Source organism: Austrofundulus limnaeus, unplaced genomic scaffold, assembly GCF_001266775.1.
Source record: "Austrofundulus limnaeus strain Quisiro unplaced genomic scaffold, Austrofundulus_limnaeus-1.0 Scaffold74, whole genome shotgun sequence".
NCBI lineage: Eukaryota > Metazoa > Chordata > Actinopteri > Cyprinodontiformes > Rivulidae > Austrofundulus > Austrofundulus limnaeus.
Genome location: NW_013952476.1, coordinates 2,050,770 through 2,063,961, shown reverse-complemented (window position 1 = coordinate 2,063,961; position 13,192 = coordinate 2,050,770). Strand labels below are relative to the sequence as shown.

At 40.3% G+C, this 13,192-nt stretch overlaps 1 protein-coding gene across 2 annotated transcripts in view; it reads right to left on the bottom strand.

Annotated features, from left to right (window-relative positions):
- Positions 1-3,893: 3,893 nt before the first annotated feature.
- abhd5a (abhydrolase domain containing 5, lysophosphatidic acid acyltransferase a) overlaps positions 3,894-13,192 on the bottom strand; it is an 11,008-nt gene continuing 1,709 nt past the window's right edge. Inside the window, exons 3-8 of one of the 2 annotated variants that reach the window (XM_014010864.1) lie at positions 11,159-11,244; positions 10,448-10,823; positions 6,859-7,013; positions 6,489-6,600; positions 6,117-6,303; positions 3,894-5,438 (exon numbers count right to left, since the gene is read on the bottom strand). In XM_014010864.1, the coding sequence (XP_013866318.1) occupies positions 5,349-5,438; positions 6,117-6,303; positions 6,489-6,600; positions 6,859-7,013; positions 10,448-10,823; positions 11,159-11,244 (1,006 nt within the window). In that variant the 3' untranslated portion in view covers positions 3,894-5,348. The remainder of the gene's footprint in view (positions 5,439-6,116; positions 6,304-6,488; positions 6,601-6,858; positions 7,014-10,447; positions 10,824-11,158; positions 11,245-13,192) is intronic. The other variant, XM_014010865.1, reaches the window with a different exon arrangement.

The following is a 13,192-nucleotide window of genomic DNA, read 5'->3' as shown; positions in this document are numbered from 1 at the left end:
ATATTTAACTGATTTTTTTATCCAAACAATCAATGATTTTTAAAGGTAAATCAGGAAAATTAACAAGGCTGCCCAAACTTTCACCCCACTGCATCTATAACCTGGCTCCTTCCTATCTCTCAGAAATCCTTCAAGCCTCTACACAATTCAGGTCCTTCTCTGCCACCCATTTCACGGTGCTTCCTGCTCGTCTCAGTGGTACCATGGAGAGCAGGGCCTTCAGTCACTCTGCRCTCCATCTTTGGAATGCATTCCCCCCTGAAATTCGTAATATTCAATCACGTTCAACTTTTAAATCTAGTCTAAAGACACACCTTTTCAAAACTGATTATTTCATTTAGTTTTCCTTTCTTTTTGTTTTCGTATTATTTATTGCATTGTTCAGTTTCCTTGTTTGTTTTACTTATTGTTTTTAATCACTTGTTTCATATGGTGTTCTTGAGTGTCTATAAAAGCYCCTACAAATAAAATGAAATATTATTAAATTCTTATTATAAAACCTTGGGAAAGAAAATCGAACTTATCTGAGATATGCAGTGAAACCTAACAAACTGTAAATCTGCAGTCAACACAAGAGAGTATTTTGTTTAAGAATTAAGAATGGCACATCAAAGTGGGAATGACACAGCAAAATGGCATCGTAATGAAAATGTACTTGCAGCTTACCACTGTACCTCCATACTTATTAACTCATGAGATCAATGGTTTTGTTCAGGATCCTATATTTGGATAATGAACTTACATRTGATTAAACTGTGACCAATTTTGAGTAATCAACCCAGTGATTCATCAGTGAGGTACAGAACATGACATGAGTCACAGGTGAGCAGTGACCTCATCCTGGTCTATGGGCTCAGATTTTAGCCGAATCAAATTTGTACTTGTAAAACTGACTTTGTATTTAAACTACATTACTGGGAACCAACACCATGGTACGATGATCCAAGGAAACAGTTTATTATAGTTTAATATTCAGCTAATTCCACTGAGAAGATGTCTTGTGTCTGTTTGTTCATTTGTTTGTATTGTTAGCCAAATATAGGAAGTGATCAGTAGTTATCATTGGATGGACGGTTACAAAATGATTAATCTTTGGTGCCAACCCCACAGCTGAGTGACTTAAGAAGCTATAAGTTATAACTCAGCCATTTAGAATAGAATAGAATAGAATAGAATAGAATAGAATAGAACAGAATGCCTTGTAATTACACACATACATAATGAGATTAAGAGCCACTCCTACAAATAGAAAAGAATAAAATGTACTAAAATATGCCCATATACATCTGCATATACACGTATATATATGCAAATACCTGCACATATACAACAATAATAAATAGCACAATGAAAATAAAATTTAAATGTAAAACTAAAGTAGAAAGTAAAGTCAAATGTCATTATTGCACATTGTTTAAATATTGCACATTATGGATACTGGGATGTATGGATTATGCTGGTATTGCAGGTGATCATTAACAAAATAAAGTGACATCTGTCCCACTACTCCACAGTAAGTTTCTAGCTGATTGTAAATCAAGAGTCAGTGCATGTGAGAGTTCAGTATGGTGATGGCTTTTGGGAAAAAGCTGTTTTTGAATCTGTTTATTCTGGTTCTGGTGCACCCATAGCGCTTTTCATATTATTTTCATAATAATATTTTCAAATATTTTCACAGATAATAAACCAAAAATTGGTGTGGTACCAGCTGAGCGTCACCCCCAACACACACTTCAAGCATTACATGTTGCGTGGTGTTTGTGCTTCAAACTTTGGCACTTCATTAGTAACTAAGCCAACTTTTATGAAACTCTTTAAAAACCACTGGTTGTGCGTCTAAAACTTATTGAGGTGGACTCAGTTCAAGATGGCTGTCAGAGCTAATCAAACTTATACAACACAAAATAGGTATAATTAACTCAAATTTACAGATATTAGTCTATGACAGCCACTGAAATCTCACAATATTTGTTTGACAAAAGCAGCTACTGTATAACTTCATTCCTTCTAATCAAAAGATGATCTTAGTCTGAAACTTTGGCATGAAAGGTGGTGYGTGATATGCATTCCTTCAAGGYAATAAAAGTAACATTTAAACTCTGATGAACAAGAATTAGTCTGCTTTTGAGGCTAATCACAAAGAGCTGTAGCATACAGGAAGATTAGATCGCACTGAAAGGTATCAGATGCTGCTCTGGGGTATAGAAAAGAGCAGCCTCAGTGTTCTCTGTCAGCCTTTTACACGTTTAAAATTTGGAAACACACTGCATGTCACATGTCTGCTGTAAAACAGCTTCCTCTGCTAATGAAACAACAACAGGGAAATGAATGGTGAAATAATCAGCAGGATGACTGGACATTTCAGTCTTAGCACATCTACGTRACAGTGCCCTCCAGTGGCAGTCAGTAGGAAATACAACAGGCCTGTTAGTGAASACACGAAGCATTTGTGTCTCTGGATCAACCTTAGTGTTTTTAAGTCACTTCATAAAACACATTTGAACTCACAAACGTTTAATACAGCAGGAGAATTGATTTTTCTTTCTCAATTTAATGATTTTATTTTGTCTTGTCCCGATGCATCTCGGTAATCCAGGTAGAAAAATCAAAAAGAAAAAAWWAYSKYGMRCRRRWYYKKYGMTRRTTWAWWAAACCTTTCGTCTCTCCTCCAAGAGACTTCTTCAYTCTGAGGAGTTTCAGGTGAACTCAGCCTTATAAGCACTGACTCCATGTGGTGGACAAACWGGTTAGTCACATGCAACAGAGGACCATCAGCCAAACAATAGATCATTAGTGCCTTGATTAACTCTGTTGTTCATACAGGGTCATGTGCCCAATCACCTGACTATCATTGGGGCCCTGATTCACACCTTTTGCTCACAGGGGGCTGAGTCATACTTGCAATAACAGCATTGTAGGAGGYGSACAACTGGACACAAAGGCCTCCACCTCTGTTTAATGGTGGATGGTTTTAGTGACCTATTGTTTGGCTGATGGTCCTCTTTTGCCTGTGAACAACCTGTTTGTCCACCATGTGGAGGCAGTGCTTATAAGGCTGAGTTTACCTTAAACTCCTCGGACGGAAGAAGTCTCTTGGAGGTGAGATGAAATGTTTCATTTATTAAAGAAGAACCCATCCATAGGACTTTATATTTAACTTTTTGATTTATTTTGTCTTGCATGCTTATTACAGTATTTTTTTGTCTATTAATGAGYTGTGTTGCTCTTGTGTGGCTCATGACAGTTGTTCTTAAATGTGCAATATAAGGCCTGGTTCCAGGGAGGTGATCCAGTTTCCCTTTTCCAGGCGAAGCTGAAAGAGCTGAGGCTTAAGGCAAAGCTCTTGCTCAGCCTTAAAGATTAGGWGAGGAGCTTGGAGTAGAGCTYCCGCTCCTCCACACCCTCCAACGTGTATCCGTTGAGGTGGTTCATCTGATTAGGATGCCTCCCTTTAGAGACGTTCCAGGAGAAAAAGGGTGTGCCTCTTCTCTGGCCTGGGAGCACCTTGTGGTCCCCCCATGTGGAGCTGGGGAGTGRCTCTGGAGAGATGAAGGTCTGAGTTTGTCTCCTGGACCTGCTGCCTCCATGACCTGACTACAGATAAGTGGCAAAAAATGAAGATGTTGATGTTTCTGTTATTTGCATTTGTCCCTCTTATGTAACTAAACATCCATCCATCCATCCATCCATCCATTCATGAATCCATCCATCATTCATTCAATCATCCATCCATCCATCCATCCATCCATCCATCCATCCATCCATCCATCCAACCTGTATTTCTGTTTTTATGGTCATAGTGCTGATCTCAGCATAAACAGAATCTAAGTAAAAAATAAAAAGATGCTTCTCAGAGTCTTTTTAGGCTGAAGAAAAAGAAGAAACTGTTTCTCTGAGATGTTAGAAAACTTTTTATTGAACTGAATGTGTAGCAAAGAATCTTGCACCACTGAAATCTATGAAGTGATACTGGACCAGTCGTCTCATTTACTGTGAGTTTATGAAGTATGAGTCTGAGAACAAACACTGAGGACTGATGCTACAGAAGACTTTTACTGCTGCCAGTAAAAACCTGAGCTCTGCTACATTTAAACAACAAAATCATCTTTACTGGTGCTGATTCAGTGTTTCTTTGTTACAAATGACATCACTTCCTGTCCGAATCTGAGTCATACAGAAAGACCACAGACCACAGGTCAAGTGTCACATAATACCACACTGAAACTGAACACTGACATTTTCCAAACTGACATCAATTTACAAGTAATTGAGACATCAGATGATTAAATTTATAATATTTACATAAAAATCTGTTTTTTCTTACAAAAATAAAATATAAATTTAATTTAAAACATTTCCAAGTGGTTTCTGCTTGTCTTTCCATTGACTAGCCTCAGTCCAACAATTAACAATTGGGGATTTACTGTATTTGTGCATGAGTTTGTAAGCCTTTTTTAAAAACTAAAACACTMTTTGTACGTTTGTGAATCTGGAGGATGAAGAAAGTCTCCAACGTCACGTGCACCGGCAACTTATCTGTGCACAAGAATAATAATAACAACAATTTCCATACGTAGGAAAACTGGTGATAGAACTCTTTAAGAAGATTTTAAATATAAATAAATCTTATTTACAAAAAATAAAGTCAGCTCTGTTCTGACTGATAAAAAGGAGATATTGAGTAGAGTTGATTATGTTTTTCAGACTGAATGTTCTGATGGTAGAACTCTGAAAACCCTGGGAAATGTATTTATTATTTTTTTTATTACAAAAGTGTGACCCCTTTGTTTTTTGTGAAAATGAGTTGTATTCCACTTGAGTTCAAAGATGAGCTGACCTAATTAATAAGTTTGATAAGAGTTGATGCTACATTGTGAGGTCAAAAGACTTTTTTGAGAAATCAGACAAGAGAAAGAGGTCAGTCTGTTGATTTAGGGAATTTTTTTTCTTAAAAATYATCCTGTCTCATCCTCGTTTCATACAATGTTTCATTACACTCTTAGTTAAAATAAAGTGAAACACATTAAAATAAAGTATAATCACAACAAACTCCAGAGGCTGAAATATTAGTCTGATTGCCTGACTCATGAAATGTTGACTCAAACAGTGATTTCTGATAAATCTGCTGCTCAGAACCACTGACCTGAACCATGATGTCAGCTCTGAGCCTGTTTTCATGGAGTCACTGCTCAGATGGTCAGACGTGAGCCTCACTGTGAGTCACATCTCCTAATGTTCTCATCTCCACACCGTCCTTCTTTTGTCTTTGGGTTAGTTGGATCCTGAGGTTTTGCAGCAGCTGAAAACTGATGTCAGGTAGGTTGTGTGCTTCCAGTTCATCTCRCCTTTCAGTCCACCTTCTCACACACTTGTAGGACTTTGTGGTTGAAGTCTTCAGGCTGGTCGGCGTACACGTAGTGTCCGGCTCCTCGAATCGTCTGACAGGAGAACAAAGAGAAGCAGATTGTTAAAAATTAAAAAAGGTCAAACATGAAGAGAAAGCAGCTCAGCTTAGATTCTCCAGATGCTGAGAAACCTATTKCCTAATTACTTGGTCTTCYTGATGATGTTTGATCACTACTGTTTTATAAKCATCCCGAGCACTTCACAAAACAGCTGGATTTATARTGAGAWTGAATTACACACAGTTTGTAAAAAAATAAAGATATTAAAAGTAAGGTTAGCTAGTTAGCTAGTTAGTTAATGTCCAATTAAATACACATCTAGAAACGACTGTTACGCTGCGCTACTACTCTCTTTACTAAATTAGACGACATCAGAAAGAAATTGGTTGCATTAGATTTGAGTTTTACCATTATGCTCCACTATGTGTTGGTCTATCGCATGAAATCACAGTGAAATAATAACTTTGTGGCTGGAACAAGACAAAATGTGGAAAAGTTTAAGGGTATGAATGTATTTAACGACACTGTGCAGCACTTTTCCCATCTCAGATAAGCGTATCTTGGCTGTAGGGGTTCGGCGTTGTGCCCAGGGACACATTTCAGAAGCTGGGAATCCTAACGGATCTGATAATACAGCTTATATTAATGAAAAAAAATGATGAATTTGGTGGTTGTAAAACTGTACAACTGTGAGACGTAAAAARGACTCACTATGATGTCCACGTGAGAGTCTGGCCTCATGTCTCTGATGGTGCTGCCTGAGTCGCAGTCCACGCTCGAGCGCGAGCCGTAGATGATGGTGATGGGGATGTCGGGCTGCAGCTGGTTTATCCTCCGCAGCATCGGCTTCTTCGCCAAGCCGAACGGACCYGTCATGTTCTTAAAAGCCGTTTCCCCACTGTGACCGTACAGAGAAACAATTAGGTGCCTACAGGACGGACGAGGTGAGACACAAACTGACAGGACATGATGATGAATAGAAAGCCTCTCATGAGCTGCAGCTATGTTTATATTTCTTTTAAGGGAAGTGGTGATAAAGAGYCTGGATATGAAAACATGAAGAAGAAYCAGAGAGAACCAGACCTTGGGGACTGCACATTGAGGTGATAGATGTACTCTGGCACAGTGTTGTCTGTGAACATAGCAGAGAACTTCCTCTTGAAATCAGGCCTCAGGGTCTGAACCAGAATGGGGCCTGATGGAACCACAGGTGTTAAATATAAACATGTAAGAAACAAAGCTGCTTTGTTGCACAGAASCACCAGTTTGACTRAAACTCYCATTCATTCCTTCTGGATTAAATGATGATTAACTGCAACCGAACACTATTCACACAGGTCAAAATGTTGCTTATACTGTACTACTGTGTGTGTGAACTCCCTTTTCCCCCCTCACAAACTGATATTAGTCGTGTTAAATGTGTTGTCTTCAACCAGCTTGATGCTCTACTTACCCAGAGGTCCTACCAGTCTCAGGCCAGCCAAGGGGTTAAAGGGACTGAACATGGCACCGAGGGCTTTGATCCAAACTGGGATGGGGCGGTCAGTGTCTACTGTGCCCTGACTCTCAGGAAAACCCCAGGGTTCCACCAGGATGATGCGTTTCACTCTATAATGGCAGGATGGGAGAAGGTTGTCCTGATACTAGGTTTAAAGTAGARATATGATGCTTTAAAATTCTTTTTCACATTTAAATCATTCGGTTGGGGTCTATATAAAGCGGAACTGCAACTTTGGTCTGAATTCCTCCTTATTGTAGCTCCACAAGCCCCGCCCCTTTTCTGAGGTGTGTCTCAGATTAACTTGTTTTAAAGGGATCCCTGATTAGTTGTAACATTAGACTTTATTTGATAAACATTTATTTTAACTGTAAAATAAAGACTGTAAAAATACTGGAGGCTGTTTAGTTTTGTAAATTTTGAAAAATATATTTTAACACGGACGGATCCATTTTATTTACACACAAAGCATTCTGGGTAAATGACGACGTGGATAGGTCCTTGGTGCGAGGCTGCTAGCGAGCTATATCCACCCTGAAGGTTATAATCTTGGACAATATCTGACGATCGACTCTTTTAAATGAAACCAGAGAGAGTTGACAGAGAGAAGGTAAAAATGACTCAGKCTGMAACTGAAAATATGGATGGAGGACAACAGAGCTGCTTCATGGAAGAAGAAGCTCAAGGAGAGGGAATTTTTCAGCTTTACTGTCAGTGAAGAGAGATYAAAGACGAGAGGACATTTTATTAAACTTCTGCTGGAAGCAGAGAATCAGAAGAGCTGAGAGTTTAGGACAGATAGAGCCTGAAAGCCATAAGGACATTGGTCTGTCAGCATTTACAGTATYGGCAATTAAATACAAAACAAAATTTACAAAAAAAAAAAAACAGGCAAGCTAAATTTGATGGGCTGAAATCCCTCACACAGCTGGTAAAACCCCATTTCCAATGAAGTTAGGATGTTGTGTAAAACACAAATGAAAACAGAATACAATAATTTCTAAATCCTTTTCAACCTATATTCAATTGAATCCACTACAAAGACAAGATGTTTAATGTTCAAATGAATGAACTTTATTGGATTTTTGCAAACATTCACTCATTTTGAATTTGATGCCTGCAACACGCTCCAAAGGTTGGGACAGAGGAACAAAAYACTGGGAAAGTTGAGGAATACCTGTTTGCAGCATTCCACAGGTGAACAGGTTCATTGGAAACAGGTGATTGTCATGATTGGTTGATCACGATCAGTTTAAGAACACTTTTTCTCAATGTACAGTTGCAAATAATATAGGGATTTCATCATCTACAAATCATAATGTCATCAAAGATTCAGAAAATCTGGACAAATCTCTGCAAATAAGTAGCGAGGCTGAAAACTAACATTGAATGCATGTGACCTTTGACCCCTCAGACAGCACGGCATTAAAAAAATCATCATTCTGTAACAGATACAGCTTTAGCACATGGGCTCAGGAACACTTCAGAAAAAAGTTKATCTCTACATCTACAAGTTAAAGCTCTATCATGCAAYGCCAAAGCCATATATCTACAACACCCAGAAACACCGMCAGCTTCTCTGGACCTGAGCTCATCTGAGATGGAGAGATTCAAAGTGGGAAAGTGTCCTGTGGTCTGATGAGTCCACATTTCTAATTGTTTCATGGACATGGTGTTCTACAGACCAAAGAGAAATTGTCTGGATRGTTACCAGCTCAAAGTTCAAAATCCAGCCTCTCTGATGGTACAGGGGTGCATTAGTGCCTATGGCATGGGTAACTGTCACATCTGTGAAGGCTCCATTAATGCTGAAAGCTACAGACCGGTTTTGGAGCAACACATGCTGCCATCAAAGACATGTTTTTTTCAGGGACGTTCTGCTAATTTCAGCAAGAAAATGACGACACATTCTGCTCTTACTACAGTGCAGCTTTGTAGTAAAACAGTGCAAATCTGGCCTGCCAGCAGTCCATACCTGTCTCCCCCTGAAAATGTGTGGAGCKTWATGAAGCACAAAGTACAACAACAGAGGACTGTTGAGCAACTGAAGCTGTTCATCAAGCAACAATGGAAAGAATTCCACCAACAAAGCTTCAACAATCAGTGTCCTCAGTTCACAAACACTTACTGAGTGTTGTTAAAAGGAAAGATGATGGAACACAGTTGTAACCATTGATCTATATTACTGGATTGGACATCACGTAGAGCTGGGCYGTATGACCCAAATATTATATCACGGTATTTCCAACAATTACACCGGTTTCACGGTATTTGACGGTATTTTTTTCCCTCACAGCTCAGCTGATAATAAAATGTACAAACTTTGTTTATTGACTTTTTTCTGTTACTGTACCTCTGTATCACTGTTTCCCTCCTCTTGTACGTCTTTTCTTCTTTGCCTGGTTGTAGACAGTAATCATGCATTTAGGTCCGATCGTGAAGGGTTGAGAAAAAATCATTATCTGGTCTACTGTTACATGTTAATAAAACTTAAAAGAACGACTCACTTTGCGCACCAGTCAATTCCACTACACTACAAAACTACTTCCCCCCCGGGCTTTTCACAATAGAAGCACGCTCGAGTCTCCATGCAATAACGTCTCCATTWTAACGTAGAGCGMTAAATCTAACAGTGCACGACACTGAAGAGTTGTTTACTATTCAGCGATGGTGAAAACGGGATGTTTTTCTTTTTTTACATCAGACCKCATAAGCAGCTGAAACACACCACCCGCCACCAGTTGTTCCAACAGTTACTTTAGCATGCTAATGCGCTTAGCGGTGCTGCGAGGAAACATGTCCCCAGGGAAACAGTTCACTGGRGGCCGTGACGAAACGTTCCGCACGTGTTCAGGCTATTTACAGCGGTATTCAGAAAAGTCATATCATAAAAAAATTTAAAAAACGGTTTTCAGTACAAAACGGTATACTGCCCAGCACTAACATCATGTGACTTATCGTGCGCCGCACAGGTGCCATTGCTATGCATTGAGTCATGTCAACAAAACGTTGGTTACGTACTGTAACCCCAGATTCTGAGTACAGGCACAGCCCTTTAAGGCTATCGCTATTGGGTTTATCCCCCTGCGCAGCACTGAAAACTTGTAGTCCACGCCCACCTGCTGTGTGGGCCTGCCTCGGTCCACATAAATAKCGTCCTGAATGAGGCTCGACTCCCTTATGGCTTTTTTTCTTCAGCTACGGGAGCCAGGGAGGCCCAAATATTAAAGGGCTGCGCCTATACTCATAGAATCTGAGGTTACAGTACGCAACCAGCCTAACCATCATATTAATCATTAATAATCATGACGATTTTTTTAAACCAATATCACCCAGCCTTACMGATCAGTCGTTTTTCCCTCTCTGCCAGTTAGTGTCTGAGTTTCGCATGTTGGTGTCTAAGTGACTTGTTTGTAAATAAACTGGAAAATATTCCTGGAAGTCTTTTTCTGGAGCCCAACCAAACACGGAAGCAGGAAATCAGTTGAAAACAGAAGCTGGCAAACCTTTAAAATCACTATTACACCATACCATCTGCACTCACCTGTCTGGGTGTTGAATAGAATAGGACACAGCCAGGAAGCCTCCCAGGTTGTGGCCCAACAGGACCATGGACTCAAGGCCCACTTTGGCCCTCCACTGTTCAATGGACTCCACAAATTGACTCTCTGCTTCCTCTGGGTCTGTGGGGAAAAGAGGTCTGGTGCTCTGCCCGAAACCCAGTAAGTCCAGAGCAAAAACAGGCCGGTGCTGCGAAAGAGCATCCAGGTTCTGGGCCCAAAGGCCCACACCACATCCAAACCCGTGCAGCAGAACCATGGGGGTTTTATCTTTAACACTTTCATTGCTGAAGGTCAGCGTCCACAGCTGGTTGCCATTAGAGATGGAGACAAACTGTTTGGTAAAATCAGCTGAGACACCTGCAGAGGAGCAGAGACATTAGACGGTGTAGGATTGGTTCTGATGTGAAGTTAGTCTGAGCTGCAGAGCTCAGCAGAGGGCCGAGCTTCCTCTTTCATTTGTCTAAAATCCCACTCATCTCCTTCCTTTTTCTTGGCGTTGTTTTTAAGTTTTGTCTACGCTGATGACACAACACAACGTTCTTGATAAAAACGAACATTTTAGCGTATCATTTGTGTATTTTATTTCAAAGCACGGGGCCTTCAATGACAGTGTGATAAGTGATGTACTGATATTCATGATCTACTGATATAAACTGTGTCTATAATACAGAAAACCAAGTGATGCTTCTTACATCGCAGCATCTGCTCTCCTGCAGCCTGCAGCTGGCTCGCAGAGGAGGGACACCATGACGGCAGCCAGCCGGGGATCCAGCACCATCTACACACAAGCAGAAAAACTAAACTATGTTAGAAGTAATTACTGACTTTATTAAATCATTTTAATGTCAATAAAATAAATGAAAAGTGTTCAGCTGGCACACTGGATGTGGGACCTCTCCAGCTGTTAGACTTTATGACCTAGCATGTTGCTCATATTTACTTCAAAACAGTTTTGTCAGATTTTTTTCTTTTATTATCGCTATAGATTTAGTCAAAGTCAATGTTTCCTTTACATTTAAACTCTCCTATTTGTTTTCAAGTTATTTCAATAAACTCTTTTTGTTCTTCTAGCATGAGAGCACCAGCTTCGGATGTTATCATCTATTAAATGGACTTTATTAACCTTTATCAGTCCCATAGAATGGCTTCAGACTGTCCCGACTGTGCCACCTAGTGGGTTCTTCGTCCCATAGAATGGCTTCAGACTGTCAGCTGGTTAATATGAGGCATAAAACCACTAAGGTTAATTTTAGAGAAAATGACATGGGCAACGATAAAGTAGACCAGACTCCGGCGGTAGCAGATTGTTGCATTCCAACATAGATGGCACTGGTAACCCACTAGGGGGCACTGTCGGGACAGTCTGAAGCCATTCTATGGGACTGATAACCGCTAATAACGTCCATTTAATGGACTGATAACATCCGAACCGGCTCAAACAAGTGGAAGGAATCAGCTCAAACTGAACCACATGGAGACACAATGATGTATTTTTTAGTATAAAAGTTTAAATTTTTTTATTTTATTCATTGTTGTAAAAGGTTAAGCCACTAGGGAGCACGAGCCAGTGCATCTGTAGTGCCGGTTCAAAGCRCAAGCTGTGTATTTTGTTACCTCATTTGGATTCAATTTTATGGGCTAAGAAACACAAAAACACTATCAGGTAATATTTTATGTCTAAAATTCGCATTGCAGAAATGTGGAGYGATGTCAAAACTAAAGAATAATCTAGAAGAAAAGGAATAAATGGCAGCCCTGAACATACAGTAAAAGATGTCAGGTTGGCGTTCCTGGACTGTGACGTCTCAGTCTGTGATGGAGGACGGCTGAACACTGATGTGTATCACAAACCCACCCACACAGACCAGCATTTGGTGTTTTGACTCCCATCACCCACTGGAACACAAGTTAGGAGTCATCAGGACCACAGAGCAGACAGGGTCCCCACAAACCCAGGAGCCAGGGAGAAGGAGAAATCATACACAAGACAGGCCCTGGAGCAGTGTGGTTATCCTGARTGGGCTTTCCTCAAAGCAGTCAAGAAACRCAAWCAGGACTCCAGTCAACCATCTGGGGCCTCATGTATAAAAGAGTACACAGCTTTCCCACTYAAAGTTGGRGCAGGAAKAAWTTTTGGAAAGAGCACKGCACAAAAACATTAAGATGTATAAAACTGTGCACCTTCCCTTCCCAAAAAACGTGGTACTGAGCACACCTGAGGCTCCTCCCCCCTGACACGCCTCCATTTAAATATGTAAAATAGAAGCAAATATGGCCAGCCTGTGTTTTTCTCCTCAGATTCTCTGCATCTTGTGGACCTGAGGAATCATCGCAGGGGAGGAGTCTGAAGTTTTTTCTTAGTGAGAATGAAAATGTTTCTTAGGTAAATCACACATTTTATTCTCCTCAGCTGTGTGTGCGGTSTCTGACGTGTGTTTATGTCTTTGTGACAAAAAGATAAAAACTTTACAGTTTACTGTGGACCGAGGTTGTTTTATTTTTATGCTGCTCTGTTGTTGTTTTTTTTATCTGAGGTTAAATANCATGTCAACAAAACGTTGGTTACATACTGTAACCCCAGATTCTGAGTACAGGCACAGCCCTTTAAGGCTATCGCTATTGGGTTTATCCCCCTGCGCGCATGCGCAGCACTGAAAACTTGTAGTCCACGCCCACCTGCTGTGTGGGCCTGCCTCGGTCCACATAAATAACGTCCTGAATGAGGC